The sequence below is a fragment of the Triturus cristatus genome, chromosome 9 (genome assembly GCF_964204655.1).
Source record: "Triturus cristatus chromosome 9, aTriCri1.1, whole genome shotgun sequence".
In the NCBI taxonomy this organism is placed as follows: domain Eukaryota; kingdom Metazoa; phylum Chordata; class Amphibia; order Caudata; family Salamandridae; genus Triturus; species Triturus cristatus.
In genome coordinates this window covers 461,381,585-461,408,855 of record NC_140592.1, presented here as the reverse complement: position 1 = coordinate 461,408,855, position 27,271 = coordinate 461,381,585, and the positions used below count along the sequence as shown (strand labels likewise).

The 27,271-nt window shown below is 42.9% G+C and overlaps 1 protein-coding gene across 2 annotated transcripts in view; it reads right to left on the bottom strand.

The window, feature by feature from the left end:
• Window positions 1-27,271, bottom strand: part of SHKBP1 (SH3KBP1 binding protein 1) — a 231,297-nt gene that overhangs the window by 115,553 nt on the left and 88,473 nt on the right. For both annotated transcript variants that reach the window (XM_085625394.1, XM_085625395.1), the window contains exon 3: window positions 21,957-22,002. In XM_085625394.1, the coding sequence (XP_085481520.1) occupies window positions 21,957-22,002 (46 nt within the window). The remainder of the gene's footprint in view (window positions 1-21,956; window positions 22,003-27,271) is intronic.

Below are 27,271 nucleotides of genomic sequence, written 5' to 3'. Positions count from 1 at the left end.
GGGGTGTATAGGGCAGGTAAATAAGTTATTGATTATAAGCCTGACAAATTAAGCAGGCCAGAGTGTTCGCCTCTGAGCTGTAGGTACTATAATTGCGCATCACTGCTCATTTATATATGTTAGTGTAATTGTCTATGCTTTCTGTGCTTGGTATACTGATGGCTTGGCATATGTATTTTATATATGTTTTGTTTTTGTGTTGTATTGACCAGTCTGTTTAGCGTTTAATACCAAGTTCTCCTGTGCAAGTACAGAGATAGTCGTGACGACGGCGATCTTTGCACAGCGCTTGGCTGGAACTTGTTCACAATTACTAAATTTCACAGACGTGATATTACCTTTATCATGCTGTCAAAATAGCAGACAACACGTTATCAGTGTATGTCTAATTGGTGTTGGAGATGAATGAAATAAAAGAAAAAAATTATGCAAGACTAAAATATTTTTCACATGACTGCCTTTCTCTTATAGACAGGCAGCCTCGGTCATATGTTTCCAGATTGGACATTAAGGAACAATTATGATCTGTGCACTCGCATCTTAACTCTTGAAAGGCCTGTTTTAAATAAGGACTGCCACCACAGAGTGACAAATGAGGCTCGGTATTTAGGGTAATGAGAAAATATCTGACAGGATTTCCTTTTTAAAGTTTGCTTTAGTAAGCTCATTCTTGTAAGTGGTGGCCCCAAAAGTTGACTTGTTTTTAAATTAGGCTATTTATTGTATAGGTGGAAATTATTGCAAAATGACTGATTTCTTTAGCAGATAAATTATTAATTATCAACATTAGCAACTGTTCTTAAACTTGGTTTTCCGAATATTTAGGTAATTTAGCATTCCTATTAGGGCCTACTAGCATTAATATTGACTTCAGGTTGGTGTAGGTTCATGTAATAGGGACATTTGCATATGAGATGTCATTTGGCCAGCTTATGAGCTAACACAATGAGGTTTGTACATTAATTTGAAGGATTGCTCGCCGTTTCAAATACGCTGTGTATCTCCTATAATTTTGCTTACGCCCAGTAGCTACACACAGGGATTAATAGTGTTGACAAGACACAGGGTTTGATAGTGTTTGACAGCAGTGAAATCTGTTTCAGATTTCCTCCTGTCAAAAAGGGGGGGGAAGGAGGAGAATATTGGCTTTCTGCTGGCCCCTGAGGAGGTTCGCTTCCCGCTAGCCCCTTAAGAAATTAAGCCCCTTAGAAATTAGCCCCCTTAGAAATTAAGCCAAGGAAATAGGTATGGTGTTTTCCCCTTTTTCTCATGTTTTATTGTGATCTTTCAGGGGAATTAGTCCAAGCCCCTAATACAGCTTCTACTAAAGTCCTCCCTTGGGCACAAGAACACACTGTGGCATTTGAAGAATTAAAGAGAGCTTTATGTCAAGCACCAGTTTTAGCAAACCCTGATTACAACAAATCGTTTATGCTTTTTGTGACAGAGCGGGATGGAACAGCACTATCTGTCCTAACACAAGATCATGCAGGAAAACACGAGCCCTGTGCTTATTTTTCTAGTACATTAGACCCAGTAGCACAGGCTTTGCCTGCGTGCCTAAAATCAGTTGCAGCAACGGCCTTAGCCATAAGACAAAGTGGCTCGATAGTGCTGGGCCACCCTCTGACAGTACAAGTACCACACGCAGTAGAGGTTCTCTTGAACCGGACACAAACACAACACCTGACTGTAGCTAGACTGACAGGCTATGAGCCAACGTTATTTCAACCACACATAGAGATCAGACGATGCAACATACTGAATCCTGCTACCCTTTTGCCCTCCAGTACAGAAAGCGTTTCACCACACGACTGTGTTGAAGTAATACATACCGTGACTAAACCAAGACAAGACTTGACAGACGTTGCACTCCCAGACCCCGACCTAACACTATAAGTTGACGGCTCATGCATGAGGACAGGGGCGGGAGAATTAGTGGCAGCATATGCAGTGACTACTGATACTGTAATAATAGAGACTAAAAGAATAGACATATTGTCAACACAAGCAGCAGAGCTCATCGCCCTGACACAAGCGTGCATAAGAGCTAAGAGAGCTGAGAGTAAACATTTACACCGATTCTCTGGCGAGAAAGAGGTTTCTTGACCTCTCATGGGGCCAAGATACAGCATGGCCCCCATATTCAAGCCCTACTGGAAGCAATACATTTACCAACAGCCATAGCTATCCTAAAATGTAAAACACATACTAGAGCCACAGATACCATTTCCCAAGGCAATGATCTGGCAGACCGAACTGCTAAACAGACAGCTCAGACCCCACTAGACATGACAAAGTTACAGGTTCAATAAGTGTCCAAAGCCATGACAGTTAGGGATCCTTCCAAGGATGTACAAGACATACAGACACATGCTACTGTAGACGAATTAAAGAAATGATCGGAACAAGGAGGGGTACTGACTGATCAAGGTTGGATGACAAAGGGCAAATCCCCATGGTTTCTTTCTGATTCAATGGTACAAATAATCATAAATACCGCACATAGTCCTGCACACTTAGGAGAGAAAGCAATGATAGATAGCTTACAGAATATATGGTTCAACAAGCACCTGCGTGCAGCAGCGAAACAAAAGGTCAGAACATGTATGATCTGTTGCCAATTCAATCCAGGTAAAGGCATTCCGATGGAACAAGGTGGATTCCATCCACCTGACCACCCTTTTGAAGTGCTCCAAATGGATTATATCCAAATAAACAGATGTAGAGGTTACAAATATGTTCTGGTACTAATGAAGCAGGTGTCCCTTCTGTTAGGGTATACCTGGAAATTCCATTGTGTGCGACATCCTGAAGCAGCAGGCCTTGTAGAAAGACATAATCAGACATTAAAAATTTGCGCAGACAAAGGTATAGATTGGATGGTAGCCCTGCCGGTTGCCCTCTTTTACATGCGAATGGTAGCTCATTCTAGAACAGGCTTATCTCCCTATGAAGTGGTCTTTGATAGACCACCAAATATGTGGGGCACTCCAATGCCTAAAAGATTACTGATGCTGACAGATTACCTGGCTTCCTTGATGTCTGCACTACTCTCTTGTTGTTCGCAGGTTGCTGCCGCCTTCCCTGACAACACCCAGGTCAAAGAATACTCCATCGCTCCTGGATGGAAGGCGCCAAAGTCAGTGCTCTGGACCACGGGGACGGCCGTTAAAGTCAAAGTGCACCTTCACCACTCTTTTACAAAGGAAAAAGACTTTGAACTTGGATTTTGGATTTTGAACACCATTTTCTAGAGGAGACTCCCCAGCAGTTTCCACAAAGCTAAACTTAGATCTAAAAAGTCAGAACCCGTTTGATCAATTAAGTCCACTAGGTGGTGAAGCGGTTGAACATGTATTCTGGCTTGCATAAGATCTTGGACTATAATATTTAAAAAAAAGAGCAAGATGTGCATCACGATAATATGTATCAGCTTAATACTACATGCTATTTTTCCTCCTATTGCCTCACTCTTATACTCCTCCACTAATGATACCATAAAGCACACATTTAGTGATCTGCCATCCTATGAGCTATCATATCGACTTGCCTTACGCAACAATACCTTTATTCAGATGCTGCACCATTCACATCAGACTAGCAATGCTACAGACTGCTGGGTCTGTGGCCGACTCCCCCCCTATCAGAACTATAAGGGAGTTTTGCCCCTCTTTCTCTATCCGTTCACACACAATGGCTCCTGTGGAGCATGGTTTAGTTTGATTAATTCCCTAGATTCGAATTCCGCAGTTTATCAAGACAACTGGGTATGGGGAAACCTGAACTTAGTTTTGCTTAAAGTCTGCTACCCTAACAAGGAGGGACTTCCCAAAAGAACAGGAACTGATCTAAGAAATGAAGTATATGGATTAGGTAATTTTACACTTAACCTCATGATCCTGAACGTTGAATCTGAAGCTACACCAATCTTGCCCGCCATGTCCGTATTCCCAGTAAAAGGGGAATTATGTATAAGAAAGAATGGCTCCATACACATGGGCCATAGTAAATGCACCACTGTAATAAAATTCAGTGATCAAGGCAAGTCTACATTTAGAGCTTCTCGTCATTCCTACTTTATATGTGGCCAGACCGCATATGTACGCCTACCTCTAGATTGGGATGGTACCTGCTACATCGGATTCCTTTTGCCACCTGTTTTCCTAGCTCCTCCTGATTATCATAGAAATACTCATTTAGTACACAATAGACAGCAGAGAGATCTCCCAATTGTCGATTACACTGAAACAGCATGGGAAAAATACACAGATTTCAATAAAGGTTTCTTTCCCTATATAGGTACAGTTACCAATAGTAAGCTGATACGTAGATTAACCAGAACCCTTGAAGCAGTAGTGAACGAAACTATTTCCGCCTTAGGCAATTTAACAGAAGAGCAGTCTGCTATGCGGATTGTTGTGCTTCAAAATAGTCTTGTCCTTGAAGACGTTATCCTGGCCGATAGGGGCGGAGCTTGTAGGGTCATCAAATCAAGCTGTTGCATTTTTCATACCAGAAAATTCGCCATCTGTATATAAAGCCATAACTCGCCTTCATAAGATTGTAAGCCAGATACACCAGAATCCAGGCACCTGGACTTGGTCCGGTTGGTTTTGGAGTGTATTATCTACCTTTGGATGGAGGGTCCTATCCTTCCTAGGTATTGGCTTTCTCATACTATTCAGTTGCTGCTTATGCCTACAATGTGGACCAGCGATTTGTGGTCTGTGTGCCACATCGTGTATTCCACCACCAAGATTTCGTTCGTCCCAGAAGAAAAAAGAAGAACAAATGATGCTATATGAACAGATCAATGGATTGATGAAGATTGATATCTCTTGACGGGCAAGTAGGGGACAAGGAGGGAATGTGGAAATATGGATTTTTATGATCAGTTATGTCCCCTATCTTGGACCCCAACGGTTTCATGTATAAATCACAAGTACATGTATGTTCCCTCCAGTTCCAGTTATGAAGACGCAAATACATGTGCGTCCACCGTTAACATGTCCTCTTTCAGATCCGCCATGAATGGGCCGGATATTCCATTTCTAAGTATGAAAGGCCACCGGCTTTATATGGTTCATTTATCCCATTTTTCAGTCCAGGCGAGTAGGCCCTGATTCTGTCATCAAGCCTTTTCCTGCCTTCTGCCTCTGAAAGCTCCAGTCTGAGCCTGCATCTGTATCCATGAACTTTGTCCTCATTCTCTGCGCAGCTAACGGTGCCTGACTCGACCTGTCTGCTTGCCAAGAACTGTATTTCACCTTGTGATTATCTCCTCCGTCCCTATCCAATGCATTCCTGTCTAGTAGTTTAAGTAAACATTCTTCCAGCTACCGAGCAAAGGGCCCGGCTTCTCTGTCTTTAAGCAAGTAATTCATAGCCCTGTTACCATGGAATATTCCTACCCCCTCGCATTTAGTGTAGACACTTAGACGCTTGTACACGCACTAGTCAGTATAGTCAGTATAGAATAAGATTCTATCCTAAGAGACCTCTCTTTTTGGATAACACAGTTCTTTAAACATAGGATGTTAGAAATGATTTGGGATTAGGTTGACATAACCCCAGACTTTTGTCTCCACATGTAGAGCTAAATGTCAAGTCCCTTTCTCCCTCTAGTTGCACGTCAATCACACGTCATGCGACTGTGCACGCATCTCTGCCAAATATTTCTGCTGACATTGCAGGATCCTCCAGGTATCCACCCACACATGACAAATTACCCATTATCATCAAGTGGACGCCCACATGGACGCCCACCTTCACGCCTACTTACACACCCACATGCTCTTATCTCATTCTCTCTTGCTCTTTTGCTTACGTACAATTGAGAAATGTATATATACTGTACTCTGTGAATAATGTTTTGAGAATATTGAGAATACTTTTGAGCCCCTTTCCAGATCCAATTTTGGTGATGGAAATATTCTCCCTTTGACTCGAGTTATTGGAATAAATCCCTTTATGAACCTGATACCACAGACTCAGCCTCTTGCTTTATGCATGATCTTATTTATATTTTAAAAGTCTGAGAGCGTAATATTTTATTTACCACAAAATCAGCATACTCGCAGAGAATTACAAGTCCCCATTAGTTCCTGCTTTTATCATCTATATAATCAACTGGCGGTCGCCAGTAGATAGTTATAGTTAGGACCGTGTTTCCATAGGAAATCTCAAAATTCTATTTTGAATAACTTTGGCGCCGGTTGACGAATCTTCGCGAAATTTTCAAAACTAATGGGGCGCTCCGCTCAGCTCCTACCCTGAAAGTCTCTGGGGGATTCGTCAAGCTGGGGGCAGAGAAAAAAGGGGGGTCCCAAAACGCGTTTTCCCCATGCATTTTCCCATAGGACCTTTAGTCGAAGGTACAGCCCGAACGGCTGAACAGAATTACTTGAAATTTGGCAGAGAGGTAGTCCTCAGGTCAGGGATGTGCCGTTTGCATATATGGAGTCAATCTGTTCAGTAGTTCCAGAGAAAATTGCAGTAAAAAGCACATATCTATAGCCGCGCACCGTGCGCGCACCCTAATGTGCGCGAGCGTAATTCTGATTGGTTGTTACATGTCAGTCAACGTTCGAATCGGTCGAAATCAGGAAGTGTCGGCCGCCATTTTGTTTGTTTTCAGTGCGAGAGTGGAAAAGGAAGGTGGCGAACGTGAAAAGGGGGCAGGGTAGAGAGTTCCTGACCCCCTAGCCTTTGTCAGGGGGTCCCTGAAGGACCCCGAAGGCAGAAAAAAACATTTACTTTTTTTTAAAAAATCGCGGGGGTGCGCGCACCGTGCGCGCACGATGAAAAACCATAAAAAATAATAATACATACATAACTTAGCATTTAAAAAAACATACAAATTCACTGAAAAAACCATAGGTTTCACACACGTTATAGTTAGGAATTAGCATTTAACCCCTTCGGTGCTCATGACGGAACGGTTCCGTCATGAGCCACGGTTGAGCTGTGCTCATGACGGAACCGTTCCGTCATGACCACGCCCGCGCAAGATTCCGTCAGCACAGCGGCGGAATTTGCGCAGCATGGAAGGGGTTAAAAAACCTTGCAAATTCACTTTAAAAACCATAGGTTTCACACATGTTATAGTTAGGTGGATATTTCACTCGTAAAAAAACAATGAAATTCCCCCGTTATAGTTAGTTCAGATAACTATAACTCGCGCGACCGCCACTCTATCACAAGGATGATGTCATGAGTGATGTCAAGAGTGATGCCACTGACCATGTCATGAGTGATGTAATATGTGACGTCATGAGCAGAGGATTGCGGGCGCGCGAGTTATAGTTATCTGAACAAACTATAACAGGGGAATTTCATTGGTTTTTTACGAGTGAAATATCCACCTAACTATAACATGTGTGAAAATATATATATATACTCCATTGAATTCCATGAAAGGTTGGGCGACCGGCAAAAGAAATTGCGACAACTTGAATCGAAATACATAATACGACTACGAACTAAGTACCCAAGAGGGATGAACTCGGATGAGGAACTTTATGTACACCTCTAGCATTACTGCGCACAATAAGGACCCTTGGCATACATACCCATTTTTTGCAGTTTTCTTAACCTTGCAATACTTTCTTTAACACTGAGACTGGTCACTAATGCCATTTTACTAATTTGAACTGCTATATATTACCACCCATGGTTTTGAATCAGACTACTTATAGCATTGGTACATATACAAAATGTTTGACATATCTTGTCTGTCACCATCAGTATTGCATAACAATTTTCCCTATTATTGAAACTGGTCACTAAACACCAGTTTACTGATCTATACTGTTATTGACAACCGTCTAAGTGTTTTGTTAGAAACTTATTTAATACGCTTCTGACTGTTACTTGGTGATTACCCAACAATTAATTTCATTTTGAAAATGTTTTGAAAAAAACTACAGTTCCCAGAATTCTATGGGGCTTACAACCTTGTACAGGAAATGCTTTCAAATGTAACAGGAAATACAATCACCTACCGTGAACAAGGCCGACAGGGCTGAAACGCGTCGGTGTAACAGAAGGGAACTCTGTTAACATTACATTTTGTCAAGGTTCTTGAGTGAGAGTGTCATTTGCTTAAAAAAAAAATAAAAAAAATATATATATATATATATATATATATATATATATATATATATATATATATATATATATATATATATATATATATATATATATATATATATATATATATATATATATATATATATATATATATATATATATATATATATACATACTTTGAGCGCGACAGTGGAACCCAAAGGGAAAACGCGCCTCTCCTGATAACCCCAAATTCACATGGAAGAAAGTAAATGCCATGTACCTGGCATTGTGCACACTTCATAAGCACCCACTGCCAAGGTGCAGTCCCAATAGGATTTTACAATTTAAAAACAATAACAAGGTGCACCATACAACTAGTATATTTAAAGTAGTCAAACAATTCAGATTGATATCCAAGTGTATGTTCAATATTCTTCTTTTATTCAGACATGTTCATGTAAAAAACGATAGATACAGTAGAGAAACAGCCAACACGTTTTGTCCTAAACAATGGACTTCTTCAGGGCAAGCTAACATTTCAGGTGTATATAATGATGGTATAGTAAAAACGCCAATCCAATAAAGAGCATTATGCGCTATCCCAGTGCTTCATAGCAACCACGTTCCTATTGCCATAAGCAATGTGTGTAACGTATGTGGTAAAACAAACTCTGAGCAGACCTGTTAAATAAAGTGTAGACAGAACTGCATGATTCGAGAGGATTCCACTCCCAGGTCCTATAGGCGAGGTGAGCCAAGGGTGGATTAACCCAAGTGGCGGGCACCAGAATCCGTGCCTCCCCAGGGATGGTTGCTGGGCTTGTTGGGATTTGGATTATATATTCTCCCCCTCAATAAAAGATTGGCAAGACATGTTTGCAAGATTATCATTTACAGCTGGTACATTCTGCTAGTATCTGTGCGCACCTCTGGAGAAGACAGCGCATTACAGCCACCGCTACATGTGACTTACACATAGCATAACTGGTATTTGGTATTTATGTCAGATGTGTGTAGGCTTGTGCATTGCACACTCCAGTCATTCGTGTTTTTGATCATCTTCATTTGAACGTACAGTTCACGAAACACCATCCCGTCAAAATAGCCTTCACTTGTCATGTTTTGTGGCCTACACGACCTCTAGTTCTATATCCCTCTTAGCCTCCTCAAAAACTAAATGGAGACATATTTCTCCAAACTAATAAGTGAGAAAAGGAATGGGTGGATGGTAGTGAACGTACACTGAAGGGTGGAATCTGCACTCTATGGTGGTCAGTGTATTTTCCATAATAGGTCAAGAGGTGGGAAATCGCTCATCTTCCTGTATTTGTGCAGGTCATGGACACACTCAACATAAAAAGCCTTGGTCACATTCCCTTCAGTTGTTTTGTTTTCGTAGCATTGCTTCAGCGCTAGTCCTCAGAAGGGGCTTGCCCCATCCAAGAGTGGTCATTCATACAAGGTTACCATACAAAGCCAGGGACCTCATCTGTGGGGACTAGCTCGCGTATCTCAAAGCCCAGCCCATGTGCCACACTGAAGGGCAAGGCTAACTTGTTGGAAGTGGGATTACCTAGCCAGATAACAAGGAGAGCACAGAACCCAGAAATAAGAGGTGGGTGTAAAGGAGACGTGTATTACTACCTGTTCCATACCGCTTAAGGTCCTAAGGGTGATGGAATATTTCTTTTATCTTTACTAAACTCAGCTTGAACCCGGTCTGGAGACATTGTAGCATTTTACAAAATGACAAAGTTCGAAGGATTTAAATGACAGAGAAAATATATAACAAAAGGATAATAAAAACTAATAGCCAGAAACAATTTCGAAAATCAGCTAAAGCAAAATACTTTTGATAATCGAAAATTTCAAGGTAGCTTTTAGAAGTCCAGCATTAAAAACAAGAGTCGGAGTCGGGTGACATACCTATAGCCAGACTGAAAGAGAAGACTTGACTACAAATCTTGGCCTTTCGGTATGATCTGTCTGAAATGCCAAAGTCTGAGCAGTGTGTAAGAAACTCCTAAGCAAGATAGTTGGTGTTTAGAACTCCAATTTGACATGCAACTCCATACACACAGGGGTGTGTACAGAGACCGCTTCATTTGAACTTGGTTCAGTCAGAAAGGGCAAGGGTAAGGCTATTGCAAAAGTGGAAAATTATGATTAAATTCTCTTGAAAACGCCTGTAGCAGAACAAAATGCAGGACATAAAGTGTAACCCCACAAATAGACTGTTACTTGCATCAACATAAGACAAAACATAAGATATCCCAGAGATGCAAAAATAAATCAGGGTAGGAACATGCTGAGGGAGAGACATGCAGGAATTATCAGTAGATCTTGCAGTGGTTGTACACATGATAAAATACTATGACCCACAGAGCCGCGAATCCATGCACACAGTAACGTGGTGTGGTGGGATGGCCATTTTGACCCTGGAAGAAGTAATCCCACAAATTAGGACTTTTTGAAAAATAAGCTGTGAAAAAACAGGGTCCGCCCTATTGTAAACCACCTGGAACTAGGGGCATTTAACACAAAGAGCGCAATGGTCCCATACAAGAGCTGCTTTCTCCTTAACCCCTTCCATGCTCATGACGGAACGATTCCGTCATGAGCATCGGTTGAGCTGTGCTCATGACGGAACCGTTCCGTCATGGCCCCGCCCGCGCTCGAACCCTTCAGCACCGCGGGGGAATCCGCGCAGCGCTGAAGGGGTTAATTAGGGAGCCCGACTCCTGCCAAGCAGGAGCTTCCAAATGCTCTCTCCTCAGACTCTGCTGTAGTCCCTTTTGGCCGGATTTTGCATGCCCAGTTGCTTTCCTATGGGACCATGTACCTCTCACCTTCTTCCGGGTGTTCGTTTCACATAATTCAGATTCATTACTACCATGGTCCACTCTGAGCCCTATGATATTGATGACTTTGTGAACTTCCAATTGTGGCGAGTCGGCCTAATTAATGGCCCGCTGCTCAGTCCTGATGATGATCCATAAATAACCTATAGTTGAAATGTACAGGAATTGGAGCTTTATCGAAACCTAATCAACCAGTGACACACTATACCCCATACTGACAATCTCACTTTGAACCAACTTATGTGGCTCCATTGTTATATTTTTATACTAACTACAAACTTCACTTTATTTTTCACCTTGTGAACACTTTGAGGGCCAAGCACCTTGATGAAGCACTAAATTACTTTATATAACTGCAAGGAGTGTGTTCTTTCCTGTGTAATTTGTTTTTGCTTCTGCTACAGAACAATTTTTGAAGTATGGATTTGTTGCCATTGGTGATATTTTGTTTCTTTTACCGCATAGTACCATTGTTCTCTTTATTTGTTGAAAAAGAAAGTATTAAAAAACCCCAGCACTTCTCTGACTACCCCTACCCGCATACCCAATGAGCATCACAAGAGTTGTATTGTGTAACAGCAGACTGAAACAAAGATGCTGAAAGTCACTGCTACCATTTAGAGGACCAACCATAACAACACAACATGAATCATGCCCACCTCTGTGTTGCTGAGAGAATAGAGCCACAAATTACTGTAATGGTGTAAGAAGATTGTGAGCAGAGAGCTTAAGAGGGTGGGACACCACAACAGCGTCCCAATTAGGGCGAAAAAACAGGTCAAGTTTTTTTTTTTAAGAGGTGAAATTTGACTGCACTTCAGGAAATAAGCAACATGCCTTGCTTCAAGGAAGCATTCAGAATAAACAGGATACAAAAGAGAGAAGTACTGGCTAACCTGGTCTTTCAAAACCTGCAAAGACAACCTCAGTGTACCTTGGACCACACAGCAGTAACCACTTGTGTGAGAAACAGAATCGACAGTGAAAAAAAAAAGCAAGCGAGAACTAAATATAGTGTCAAAAGTCAGAATAGTTTCAAAGGGTCACCCTTTTCAGCATTTTCAGTTTTTTCACAACTGTGTCCAAAAATAAGCAATTTGTAGAGATGCTAATGTATGCGATGTGACAAATGACAGTTTTTAACAGTGGAAAAGAAAACAAGCATTATTAAAAACAGTTTGAATAATTTCTGTCAGTTAAATTTCACCTGCAAGGAATAAGCAGGGAGCATTTTTTCCCAAGGAAGAAAAAGTCAAGACACACAACTGCACTTTTTTGTTTCCGTAGATTTTCAGTACGCTCTAGCGAGCAACTGTGGTGTGTAACGTTGTGAAAATACTATTATATGTTTTGTTTCAAATCTTAGAGTTTGCCAATGTGAACAGAGTAAGCTCATTCCTGGAAGTAGAGACCCTCAGAAGGAAAGAGGAAAGCATAAATGTTATTCTGGAGGAGTCAAAAGATCCCTGAGGAATCATGAAGTCTGGCTCTTGCTATAGGAGAAATAGATGATTAAAATATATCAAGGAAGACCTTGCTCTTTCAAGGACATTAAGATTGGAACTCAAGTTTTGGCTTGCGCAAGTGACGAAAAAAGGCTACTAACTCAAGTTTTGGCTTGCGCAAGTGACGAAAAAAGGCTACTGTAATAAATGTAAGGCGGCACACAATTCATTTGTCTGCATAATAATGCCACGAAGAATCAGGGATGTGGAATTCCTATAGCCCGACGCCCGTGACATATTGTTTGGGGTCAAGGGCAACAAGTTTCCATGTGTATTTTGTCCTTGGGACAAGCAGGCCCAACCCTCTACATCACAAACCCTTTGACTGCCAGTTTATAGTCCCACATGATGGATCAGGGAAAGCATTGCCTGCAGTTAAGGTAATATTTGTTTCCATGTTTTAATGCTGTTCAAACTTGTATTTATAGTTCATAAATGCAAAACCTTTATTATTAGGGTGAGCAATCTAAGTACATGTTGTAAGCTCAGACTACTACTGAGTGGTTAAAGTATAAAAATGGGTGCACACGCTTTCATTGTTTAGCACTGTGAGGCTATGCATACTGCTATCAGAATGCTCTCTGATTAGATGCAAATATATGGAGATGCTTGAAAGCAAGATTGATTATTCTTTGCTTTCAAGATAAAATGTTCACAAAAAAAGCAAAAACATTTAGCTAAACTACTGTAACATTTTAGGTAGTGTTTTTCTGCAGCATCATTTAGTAAAATGTGTTGATGCATGCTAGTATTTCCCAAAAATATTCATAATGGAAAATCACTGTAACCAGTTTTAATAAGATTATGCAAATCCTAACCATAATAATATTGTTGGCCCTTCGTTTAAAAAAGCAAGAGGGAGGAGGCAGCTGCAAACGAAGAGAAGGAGAGAACGGGGAGGAGGAGTTAGCTGCAGCCCGGGAGAGGGCGCAAGCGGGGCTGCGTGCAGTTCCTGAGCTTAAAGAACCAAAAAGGAGAAAAAAAGTCTGTCAAAACTAATAAATAACATAGCGTGTAACAGGACATGTAACAGGGGGTGTCCTCATGGGGGGTTACAATAGTAGAAAAGGCGGTACTAAGGAACTACTAAGCCTGCTGACCAATGAAAAGTCACCATTTACAAAAGACAGTGACAGCAGCCAATTAAAACAAGCATTTTGTAATGCAATAGGTCTGGCATTTGCAACATTTTTAAGCTATTGGCATTGTAAATGACAATGCTTTTTATTTATCTGTTTTCAAAACCAACACATAGATAAAAAGTTTGTAACGTAATAATATGCGATGCTAAAGTAGTATGTAATAAATAACTGACAGCTCCAGTTTGCTGTATTTCTTTTTTATTTGCACTGTAAACGTGGGTATTGTTTTTTAAATTGTAGAGCATAAAAGCATGAGTGAATATAATATAGACAGCAAATACTGCATGCCTCGCAAAGCAAGCAGCGCATGCGCTGCAACACTAGGCGAGACCTAAAAAGCAATGCACAACGAGATTGCCACTGCATTCTATTTTTTGTTAGATTCAATTAATCTAACTCTTTAGTGAATGCAGCATTTTCCCACAACCCCTGTTCCTGTAAATGCTCCTAGGGCTCTCTACTTTTCACTACCAATGACCTCCGGTTTCAGTCATTTTCAAGAAATCATCTAGGTGCTCCTAACACACACCAGACCTGTGCCCTGCAAATGTGCCCCGGTACAACTGCCACATGACACCAGCCCCGGTACAACCGCCACATGACCCCAGACCTGTGCCCTGCAAACGTGTCCCCGTAGAACTGCCACTAGCACCAGACCTGTGCCCTGCAAATGTGCCCCGGTACAACAGCCACGTGCCACCAGACGTGTCCTAAAAACTTGCCCCCGTACAATTGCCATGTGCCACCAGACGTGTCCTGAAAACGTGCCACCGTACAATTGCCACGTGCCACCAGGCGTGTCCAACAAACATGCCCCCGTACAATTGCCACATGCCACCAAACCGCGCAATACAAGAGACGAGCCCCGTCACAGAACCGCTACCAGTGGTGCCCGACGCCGCCATGAAGCCTTTGCCCTGCTTATGTGCCAGACTTAGCGCTATAACATAATGGGCAGTAGCTCCATATCTGCACCGCTGCAGGAGCACAAGGCCCCTTTCAATCCAGATAAAAGTATGGGGGGGCTTAGAAATGGCCTGCCAGTCTCCCCGGGGCGCTATACAGCGAACCATCCACTATGTGATAACGGCGGATTATGGCCGGTGCACACCAGTCCGTTAGGACAGTTCACGCCTGTTGCAGCTTAGGGGGCGAGTGGGGGGGGCTATTTCCTGCCCTCTACGTAATTGGAGTGTGTAGGCTAACATTGCGTAATGTCAGCGGTATGTTTGGCGCTATAAAAACAGTCAATACATTCATTCATGAACATATGTTATCAACAAAAACATACGAGGAGTCGGTTTCTGTAGGTGGGGCATGAGGAGACCAGAGGTTTAAAGTGTACACCTTTAACTGCCCCCTCCCCCCACCATTCACACAAGCAGGAACGGGGAACCCCTGTCTGAACGCTGTCTGCGCGCAGCGCTATAGCCGGGCCCTTACGTCCATAAACAGGGGCCATCGGTGCAGAGCGGGTTGTGTTTCATGGTAGGCATAAGGAGAGGGGGCAGGAACGGTCTCCGCTGCGGCTGCAGTCCCGGGCACAGGCCTCATCCAGCACCGCTGCCGTCCGCAGTGCAGCCACTGGGAAGCAGTGGCCGGGGAATGGGGTAGGCTCAGGTTCCGGCGGCTCTGCCCGTCGCTGCCTCCCTCTGGCGATGAGGCATCCCGGGCCCGCGGGAAGACGAGATCGGAATGCCGCTCCGGGAGGGAGACATCCACTGGGAAGTGGGATCCACCCAGGAAGAAAGGATCTTGTTGGAGATGGGGAAGATCCTCCAAGAAAGGGCACAGCTGAAATATTGCACAGGGAGAGGGGAATCTGTCCAGGGTCAGGCTTGGCTTCAGCACACCGAAGCAGCACAGTTTTGAGCTGTGTTGCTGCCGTCACAACGTAACAGGATCTCAAGCACAGAGAGGGGGGCGGAAACAAAGGGAACTCAGACAACGGGAGGGGGGCGTGAGCATGGAAAACACAGACCACAGGAGGGGGTCGGGAATAAATGGAACGTGCACGGACAACGGGAGGAGGAAGGAGAAAGGAGACACCATGGAAGAGATTATGGTCTTACAGCCAAAGCTGCCGATTTTAAAGCGAAGGAACCCGGTTCAAGCCTGGGCATGCGATCCACATCAGTGATTCTGGGCAAAGCACTTAATCTCCCTGTGCCAAACCAAAAACAAGCTGTTCGAAAGATGATCCAGCAGTACACGCCTCCTAAAGTTAAGAAATTGCTTCACGACAGCCAAAAAGCAGACAATACAGTCCGGATGGGCCGGACGAAAAGGGGAAAGGGCAGAAACCAAAAAGTCTCAGATTCAATCGGAGGCCACAGTTTTACATAAACGATGATGCCAGCCAATGAAAATGAGGGGCGGGGCTTCAAGTCCCCTTCTGAAATCTCCTCATCCACAATATGTTTCGCTGCAACGCTAGGCGAGACCTAAACATGGGTGGAAAGTGGGCAGAGCTTCATGCCCACATCCTGGATACAGCAGGTCTCTAAGAAACAGTGCAAGCGCTGCCTAGGCGAGACCTAAAAAGGCCAGATGGCAACCATATCCTGGTCATGGGTCTGGGGAGAAAACTCTTCCAAGTAACCAGGCTGAGGCTCGGTCTGGAAACATTCATAACCGAATCCCACGTTATACTCTAACCCACATCTTGGTAAGGGACCCCTTGCAGGATAGTGCTAAAAAAAAATGCCTTTGAAGTCCATGTCAAAATGTTTGTAGGTTTAAAAAAAGACCAACATGCACAAAAACATTTGATGTCTTTATGTTTGTGAAAAGAGTATTAGTTATCACCTCAATGTACGCATGTCATGTAAATACTGTTCCTTTGACACTGTTTTTGTAAATATTGAAAAAGATTTAGAGGTGTATGTTTCAATTTACAATATGGCAAAAACATTTGGAAAAAACAAAAGAAAATATAAGTGAAGGAAGCCCAGAGGCAATAAAAAGGACTACTGTGGTGTTAGTAATATTTTATTTATTGTTACAGAGATACCTTCTTTGTATCATTAACCTCCTTGGGGCCAGCATATCCAAAGAGGTTCTGTTAGCCATGACACTGACAAAACAAACTAAGACTCATAATTACATACAGACAGAGGGAGTGCAGCCCCCCCACCCTAAAAAAGAATGAGCCTGCATTTGCAAGATCAACATGTAATGCAGATCAAAACAAGGTATACAGACAAAAAGAACAGCAATATAGACAATTGTCGTGGACCAGAGTAATGAACCGAACAGAAAACAAGAACCAGAAAACCCAAGCAAATTTTACTGATTGAAATAGAAGATGCAGCCTTACTCAGTGAAATGCCTCAGCTTTGGCACACACAAAAAAATGTTTTCTGGTACTCCCATATACAGAGGGGTAGACAAGATGAAAACATCATCACCATAGTGGCAAACACATTAGCCCAGGTTGTTTTCAACTAGTCCTGGTCACCATGTTTGTATGTTTGTAGCTTTGTTCGAACAATCTCACCCCCTCCCCCCCCCCCCTCCCCAAATTACAGGAGATCCATCATTAACATAAGTGGAAAACAAGACCACAGAAGAATAACAGCTCCATGTGGCATCCCAACTCCAGCCTACTCGCTACAAGATATATTATTTACCCCAGTCCTGACAGGGCTACCTCTGAAAAAGAGTTAATGGAAGAATGAGTTCGGGAGCAATTTTCATCATGGATACAGATGCAAGAACCATGATACATCCCATCATGCATGCTGGAAGCTTGTCCCTCCTGAAGGAAGCAAAATAACTTAAGGCACATGACAAATCCCAGTCATAAATAAGAGGTGCAATATCCACGCTGAAGGCGAGAATATGAAGTGGGGAAGGAGAGAAGTTCCCACAAAAACAGAAAACTAAAATACCTGATGGATAATCATTCTCAGGTGTGGCAAGTATGTGATCACTTATCCACTCTTTGGAGACACAGCAACACCAGCACCACCCAGCAATAAAGATGCACTGTCAAAACTAACAAACTGTGTGAGGACATGAAGTGCTGAAATCAAGCTACATGGCAAAAGTGCCAGTTGAAATCGAGTGAAACCTAGTAAGAACACCACATTTGTCCATCAGGCTGCAAGACCGAAGAATGACACACCCTCTGCAGGACAAATTAAACAAACATTAGACTTCAGACTGCTGCTTCTGGCCAGGGTACTCCTTGTAGACACCAAATCTCCTTTAGCCACAAGAGGGCACAGGCTGCAGTGAACCAGGTTGTGAAGGTCGGTGTTGCCTGTAAGGCTATTTCAATGTATAGCCTTTGAATATATCATACAGTTGACAGGACATTCACACATAAGAATCCAAGTCCCAAGATAGGGCAGTGGTCTGTCTTTGTGTAATTTCATCTAAGGCCCAGTAAGCCTTCTTGTTAAATTAGTTGGAACCATTAAAGGATGTATCCATCAGGTTTAAGTGGATGTCTCCAAGGACACCAGAGGAGCTCAGCTAAGCGTGTCTACAAAAAATTACAGAGAAGCCCATAGACATGCCCATCAAATTTGTGGTGTTCCAGACTGGATCCATGAATTTACTTGATAACCACAAATCCATCACCAATCACTTCACTCAAACATCCCCTCACATGATCCGGCAGAAGGGGAACCCGCATCTGCACCATCTCTCAAACAGCATGGAAGTAGGATGGCAACAGGCATACAGCGCTGCATGAAGGCAATCCAGCGGTGAACCAGCCACAGATAATCCAACACCATATACTCACCTGGGCCCATAAACATACATACACACTGATTAGTTAAACCGCTGGGGTCAAGTTTATGTTGCTTCTTATTGAAAGATCAGTTACCTGTCATACCTAACCAACCCTTCACTGATCGAAAGGTTCTTTCCTCTGGTCAATGGGCCATTAGTTGAACTAGTTGATGGTGAACTGACAAATGTAATTCTCTTTGCAATGAAATAACCATCGACTCTGGAAAGTTTTAAGGCTTTATCTAACATTTCAAAGTACAGTACAGTCTCTGTCACTCAAAGGAAGGAAGATTTGATTAGTCAATTAATCAGACAATATCATAATTTGTAATGACAGTGCTTGGAAAAGGAGGATAGAGAGAAAAAGTACATCTGCACTTTCTTGAAATTATAATTACCTAGGATGGTGTGAAAACCAGTCCCTGGCCAAGGAGCTGGGAAAGGTCCCCCGATAAAGATCAGGCGACAAAGGCTTCAGGACAGGATAGATGACCTCTCTAGCACCGACGCTGGCATCGCACCCCTCTCTGACACACTCTTCCTCCTCGAGATTCTTCCGCGATCTTCCTCTATTTTAATTTAGTCTAAGGTGATGTTCCGCAATATTATTCATCAGCATTCGCTCGTCAATATGACAGCATCCCGAGCTCTGCAGCAATCAGAAAATCTCCCTCTAACTAAACTAGCTAAAGCTACCTCATTTATACCCTTCTATGCCCATGTACCACCCATTAATGTTTCAATATCAAGAAACATCTGACTCTGATTGGACAGGCAATGGGGAATGATCCTCAGACCATGCTTACTTTCTAAATTATTCTTTGACTTCTTTGTTCAATGATCCCACCCCTTAATTTTTATTCATATTTCTTTATTCCCACCCTCATTCGCATTAATTTAGAATCAATATTATAGACTTCGCAGGTTCACATCCATTTCTCAGGAAATTGGGCTGATTCCCAGGGTATGTATCGGTTTCGTCCTTGGACGGCGTTCAAGTCTCGCATCCTTTCCTTCAGCTCCCTTATACTGCGCATGTATAGCGGTCACATGGGTTATAGACTCCAGCATCCCATAAGAGGCCCAAATTCGCACTAATAGAACATTTTTTAAAAAAACACAAATTTCAAAATAAAATGGTTTCACTGTATACCACCTATCTCTACTCTAACCCCATTTACTTATAAATGCTCTCCCCGCATTAGCATTTAGTAAATAACTTGTTTAAGTTAAAGCAAAGCAGATGCTTAGCATGTGAGCTTTCAAGCGGTCATTTTAAGAGCGTCTGCGCAGATGCAAAAAATTCCCTCCAAGCGATAGCTCGTCATATTGCGTAGGTGCAGTTGACGCATGCGCAATACAGATTCCCATGTTAGCAGCTATTTTAGCTTTCATTCGAGTTATTTATTAGTAAGACACATAGGCAAGTTTCTTTATTTTATATCGTGTGTGGTGCATATTAATTTTCACAATACCTGATTAATACAAGGTTATGAGTTATATGAGAGGATTGCTTCTGAATAAGTCTCCTTCCAAGAGTCCTTGCTCCATCAAAGGTACAGTCTGGCTCCCCAATAAGAAAAATGTGTTACCCATTAATTGTGATGCCTTTGGATGAAGAGCGGAAACCAATACAAATTCTGAAGCAACAAGGGGCCCAAAGTATCAGATGTTCACAAGAAGGCGAAAGGATAGCTAGTTTGGGTTGTCTGGCACAATGGCAGTGGACAGCCTGGATAGAGTCTGGATTAGCCCACAAGAACATATTAGGCTATTTGAGGCCTCATTACAAGGCAACAAAGGAACAGGGATGGAGGATCTCAGTCAATATGCCCATCATTGCCTCTGCAACCAGCAAAGGACATTCAGGTCCTTCAGCCACCTTGCATAGGACAAACTTAAAAGAAAGAATGTCTTCAAAAGGGACAACGGAGGCCAATTTCAATAGGAATATTTAAGTCATTGGCGTTTTGAAGACCGGAAAGATGGAAGATGTCAACTTAAATACTGTTCATCTCAACATCAAAGCCCTCGATTGAAGCTTGTACAAAGCTCAGCAAGAAGCCCAAGGTTGGCTTTCCCTGTGTGTTCCACTGCATGCAAAACACAACTGTCCCAATTTAGATCTAAAAGTGGATCGGAAACTGGTGCCACAGATTATATCAATATGGGCTCGAACAATTGGCACTACCTTGGGTAGCAAAAGGCACTGCTAGGGTCGAAATGGAATCCAAAGCATCTGTGGGGTTGATGGCCAAAGGGTAGAGGCACCTGCAGAGGCACTGTCAAAGATCCAGGCATCTTGGGGCTCAAAGAAGCACCAAAAAGAATCCTATTCAGTTGGAAAGTACACGGCAAGGCCTGGATGAAAGCCACCACTCGAGAAGGATCAGTGCTAGGAACTGGAAAAGCCAGAGGGGGTCTGGTAACACTGGACGTGAAGCCCTCGTACAGTGCCTGACTTCTATCCTTACGAACAAGGAATGATTCAAATTAATGCTGTGGTTCCCATTGGGGACTGGGCCCGTCGCCTAAATGACTTACACCACAACCAAGAGCAAGGTTCAGAGGAAAAACAATCCTTTGTTCGAAATGTTTGAAATTCTTGCAGGAAGACTTACCAGGTGAGCAAGCCTTCTCTCTGTACCCATTTCAAATACAGGATCTGAAGAGGCAACAAATCTGTAGCTTGCCGCAGCCTTGTGACAAGAAAGAAGCCCACCCCCTCCTCCCCAGCCACCCCCCGCCCGATCCTCGATAGCCGACGAATACATGCCCCAAGGACATGCATTATGGGGGTCCAAAGAGGGTACTTAAGAAAAACAGGAATGACACTGTTAAGATCCTGACTTATACTTAGGTGGCACTGTTCCCGAAAGCCGCTACAAAATATATTCTGAAAGTGAAATTCCGGTGTACAGTAATACCAGAACCGCAAGGATGGAGGTCTAAAAAAACACCCTGACATTCGAACGTCAGAAGAGTGAGCCATATATTGCTCTGTGACGTCACATCCAGAGAGGCGCCATGCCTCTACTTCATGGTGCAGGAGTTGTTATAAAATTTTTCAGGTTCCAGTCTGACACTGGAGGAGATTAAAAAGGTGAGAAATCTACAGGCAGAATTATTCATTAGAAAAAAAGCAAATTATGCAGCATGTTACAAAACATATGCTTGCAGAATTATTTCAGTATTTTGGCCTTTTAACCTATTAATATTGTATGGGCAAATAATTGGTTTCACATCACTTGTAGCAGTAGTAGGGGTAAATAATTGGCTTCACATCACTTGCAGCAGTTTAAAACCTGATTTCCGTAATCAGCAAATGAGAAGTGTTAATCTTTATAGGGAGTACTTTATTCAGTAGCTTTTGATCAATTTGTCATAGAAACAAAAAAAAATTATACGTATCTATAAATTTATGTAGCAGATGGATTATGTGGCAAGTGCAATACATCCATAATTACGCGGGGAAAATGGGGCAGCGACATAATTGCAGTGTAAATCAGGTGAGCCTTTTAATAATGCACATACATGATCAACCAGAGGCATAACAATTCCACTGTAACTGAATATATACATTCAAACAACTAATAAACAAAAACAATACATATTTCTTAACTTACAGCTCCCGTTTCATCTTTCAGGGTAGAGATACGGCCACTCAAGAGGCTGCAACAAACAAAGCAGAATGGACATTTTAAAAAGTAAAACAAATGTATGAAACAGTACCAGCCAATGATGGCTAGTGAATGACTATTAAGTGTCCACATCCGTGTACTATTCGGACAGCACAGCCAACACACAAATCCGCTCTATGCCAAACACCTCAACAGGGGTAACATTTAGGCCCCAAACCATCTAGTCACACCAAACCCCAACACTGAATGGAGTCCCCTGGGGAGAATGCCCACTGCACAAGAAACAAGCATTTGCAATGCAATAGGTCTCGCATTTACGGGAGTTTGAGCTATTGGCATTGTAAATGACAATGCCTTTTATTTATGTTTTGGTTTTTAAAACATAAAATAAAAGGCATTGTCATTTACAATGCCAATAGCTTCCTCGCGTAAATGCGAGGCCTGTTGCATTTTCAATGCTTGTTAGATGAGCTTCAAAGACTTTTGAATGGAAGCATTAAAAGAAAACCTCTCATAACTGTACCAACAAATAGGTCCTTTTTCTCACCAGGCACATGGCATGCATGATTAGAAGCTGTGTAGAAATAGCGCTTCGCGGTACTGTGGTAAACACTAATGTACTGGAATCTTTATTTGAATCCCTTTCGGAGCAGTCAGTAAAAGAGGCAAATATAATTGAAAAATTGAGCAGTTAACATGCACCTTTTGGTTTCACTTTTCCAAAATTATCCTACATAAAATCCTACTGAGCAATGTGCTGGGGGTTACTCACTTGGTGCACATGGGGTCTAAGTTTATACTTTTTGACAGGGCTGTTTTAAATTACCAGTCCGGCCCTGGACGTGTTCCAGAGTCGAGTCAATGACAAAGAAGTGGTCCAAATGCTACGTTCAGAAGGGGGAGGGTGTGGCTTAACGGCCAGTGCAGCCGACTTGGGCGCTGAGAGATCCAGGTTTAAGTCTCGTTGTGTGCTCAACATCCTGTGATTCTGGGCAAATCACTTCCCCCTGCCTACGGACAGCGCCTACAGACCCTCACGGGTTATTAGCGGCGCTATACAAATCCAAGTATTATATTATAGTATAATTATTAAGAAGAGAAAGAGGCAGCCAAAAGACGAGGATCAAATGTCCAAGCAAAATGGAAAAAGTGGCCTAGAAGGAGACTAGATAAGAGGGGGGGAGGGGGGGGGGGGGAGTGGCCCGAACGCTACTCTTAAAAGCTGATGAAACACAACTAGTAGAAATGGACAAAGTATTGAGGAACTATATGCAGCCGTTCCAGGCGTTCTGAATTTCCGGTACCGATGGGAATCTCTGCACGCAATTACGAGTTTGCAGACCAAGAATTACTTGGCATAATTCTGCATGGAAAGCTGCATGTTTAAAGCTACAGATCACATTATTAATGAAACTGCACTACAGCAACAGCACCGGCCCTGATATAATATTAATGGCCGCCGAGCAGCACGGTAGCAGCAGAAAGCCTTTTAGGCTCTTACGCAACACGTAGCTAAATTAATTATTTGCAGGGAAAGGATCCCATACCCCCGGCAGCCTCCGAGGGATCAGTGAGAGCCGGACTGCGGAGGCGCTCATTAGTGACCCTCAAATGTCAGACACCGGGAGGAAAGAAGCGGCCTGACAGGGAAGGAGACACAGCGACAGAGAGATCTGGAAGGGAGGGGGCGCGAGAAAGACAGGGACAGCGAGGTACAATGATGGAAGAGGTGGCGACGGAGCGGGCACAAAGAGGGGAGATGGTGCGAGGTAGACGGGGACTGCAGGTTAGACAGGGACAGCGAGGTACAATAATGGAAGAGGTGGCGACGCGAGAAAGGGAGCGGGCACAAAGAGGGGAGAGGAAGCGAGGTAGACGGGGACCACAGGTTAGAGATAGGAAATGATGGAAGGCACGTGAGAGAGAGCAGGATAGAATGGGGAGAGCGGGAGAGACAAAGAGCAGTAAATTCAGACATAAGCGAAGAGAGAGAGAGAGCAGTAAATACAGACATAAGCGAAGAGAGAGAGAGCAGTAAATACAGACATAAGCGAAAGGGAATGGGGTCGTAAGAGAGACAGAGGCCTAGGAAAAGGAGGCGAGCCAGGTAGAGAACAAACGCGTATTACGAAGAAAACAAGACAAGCCCGGCTTCTAAAGTGCTCCGGACGCGAGCGAGCGCCTGTCGCGCGAAAGTGAAAACAAATTTGTCACGGCGAAACGCGGCGGACCGTGGCGTGCACGCTTGGTGGGCGGGGGAGCGCATTTCAGGCGGGGGAGCAGACCCTTTGAAGTATGATGCCGAGGGCGCCAGTGGGCTGAAGCGCTTCCCCAAACGGATTGCATGGCGGCACGATGCACGTGATTGTGCGCGTGCTCGCCATGCAATCCACTTTTGGGAGCACTTTGAAATGCCCCTCTTACTAGAGTCTCGCATAGCGATTGCGTAAACACAATAGCTAGGCGAGACCTAAAAACAGGCAGGCAAAGGTCTGGGCTTGAGTTCCAGTAATTGGTGAATGGTGTGCCCTGCAAATACTCAGTAACATTGCAGAACAACCTGAATAGCAACAGGAGAGATTTCACATACAATTTATGCAGAAAGGCTACACCCTTGATGGTATCAAGACACCAGTTTTCGCACACCCTGCATGAAAATCAATATTGAACAACGCCTCCAACACACTCCCCAGAATCATGCTCAAAGGCTCTCACGTGTATTGCCATAGAACCAGAATGGTGCTTATAACCACAGACATAGCAAGAATCAGGAGGGGCCATCATATATGGAGGTGTCACGCAGGGTTGATCACTGATTCAATGGAATACATTTTTGCCCGTCATATAGTTCACCACAACAGTTTACACCGGCATTTAGAGCAAATGAAAGTTGCACTTTTTTACGTCCCCTATTATGTATGTATGTATGTATATGGTTTTTCTAGAGCACAAACCTAGCCAAAAAGCAAAGGAGAGTTGTATAGTGTCAAAAACAAGGATAAAGACAACGAGTAATAGAAAAGGAAACTGAGTTAAGGACTGTTAATGCACTGTGATGTAGCGTTCTTTAAAGAAATGAATCTTCAACTATTTCCAAAATTGGAACCGCACTGGGCTGATCCTGATGAAGATGTTGTTCCAGATCCTAGGTGCATAGACGGAAAAGGCCTGCTCTCTTGTTCTTTCTTTTTTACATGTTTTAGTTTATAGTCTCATTGTATCCGGGCTGTGCCGTGAACCACCAGGGATCGTGAGCTTGTCTGCAAAATAAGTAGGGAAGATAGACGTGATGGCTTTGTAAATGATGTTCATGGTTTTGAAGATTGTGTGGGCTGGCAAGGGGAGCCAATAGAGATCCATCAGGATGGGAGTGATGTGATCATATATCTCCAGGCCCTGGATAAAACATGCTGTGGCTTGTAGGATGCTCCAAATGGGTGCCAGTGTGGAATCTGGGAGGCCATGGAGTAGTGTACTGCCATCATCCAGAAGCAAGAGTATGAGGGCTTAAACAGCAGATCTGAAGTCAGTTTCTGGAAGAAACCATTGACTTTATTTAGAAGAGAGAGCTGATACCAGGGTGCCTTTGTTTTTTGGCAGTGTGTTTCTTGAGGGTGAAGTTGGAATCCAAGTACCATATGTATGAATTAATTTTGCATTTGTCAGTCTGAATCGCTACTTCGGGCCGTTAAATGCAAAATCGCCTTTTGGTATGTAGGCAAGGCATATGCGGTGTCACAAAATGTGATTTCTACCCAGAAGAAATTGCATTTTTCAAATCGCAAAATAGGAAATCGGAAATAGGGATTTCCTATTTGGTAACCACATGTACACAGCATTTCCTAATTTCAACTAGTCGCAATATGGCGATTTAGGAAATGCTATTACCACCGAATTGGATCTGATGGTAACCAGGTGCAAACATCAAAAGGGCATCCAAAATGCATCAGGATCATTCACAATGGCAGTTTTGTACATGGGGTGTTTGCCGTCATTGGAGTTTAATGCGGCAGCTTCCACTAGGAATGACCTTCACAGAGACACCAATCTTTTGTTGATTGGAGGGTGGCCACATAGAAATATGTGAACACTTTCTGACCTTACTTTGGCCTGGATATTATGCCTTAGGTGAAGCAAATGTTCGACTAGCACTTTTGAAAAAATTGTTAAACAGAATTAATAGCTTCATTACAGCTGTTTTAGGAAAAGTTATTGGATTCCAAAAGCATCCGAATCAATGATTATTACTGAGATGTTATACAATCCCCTCTATTGATTTTTTATGGACTCTGGGCTTGTTATGTGTTGCCCGTTAATTCCGATACGGCTGGTAAAGTCTACATACCTCCAAGGTACAGTGTAAAAAAAACGTTCACAAGATCCAGGTCTGTCAAGTTGTATACTGTGCACAATAGCATGTTGATCTATCATATGCAGAAGATTGCTGGTATCTCTTCATCAGTGTTAGGATGGTTCATGTCCTTCTTAGTGGACGAGGTTAACTCAGGTATGTCAGAGATAGTGTGTCTGTCCCTGTAATCTTGTCTCCTGACAAGCACCCTCCATTCCCAGTGTTGTTTAATGTGTACATGAAACAGTTGCATGATTTGCAGGAAGTAGTGGGGCTAGGGTTTTAGATCTCCGTCACCAATACACAGTTACTACTTTGTTCAATTGGTGACTTTGTTGTGGAATACTTGGCTCCGGCCCTTCTGTTAGAGAACATTCTAAATTAAATGCAGTAGAATGTGGCTTGATCTGAATACAAGGAACGGTGAATAGATGTTGGTGGGCTTACAAGCTATAGTCAAGAGGCTTAGCTGATCTCACAGTTACAGGAAATTGAGCAATTCTACTATTAATAGCTAACTCAAAGTAAAAAACTTGGGGTGATATTTGTTGGATTTTTGAGTTTAGAGTGACAGGTAATCAAAGTACAGTTACCTTCAGTAGTCGTATTTAATGAGTTTCTCATCTGTAGTCTTTTTGTTCAGAGAACAATCGGGCGACAATAGTGCAGATGATGATAGGTTGTCATTTGGAATAAGGATTAATTGTTTTTGGAGGGGGTCTCCTAACAAAATCTGTTGGCACCTTCAGAGTATTCAAAATTAAAGCACAAGAGTAGTGGCCTGACTCCGCCATTATATTCAAATGAGTCCAAAATTGTAAAGAATCCATTGGTACTGGATTACAAAGCATATTAAATTTGGATTGTTAGCCTTAATATACAAATCATACACATGAATCGCCGCCTTGCACACTGGATAAAGAGTGTTCAACCACCTACTTCCGATAGC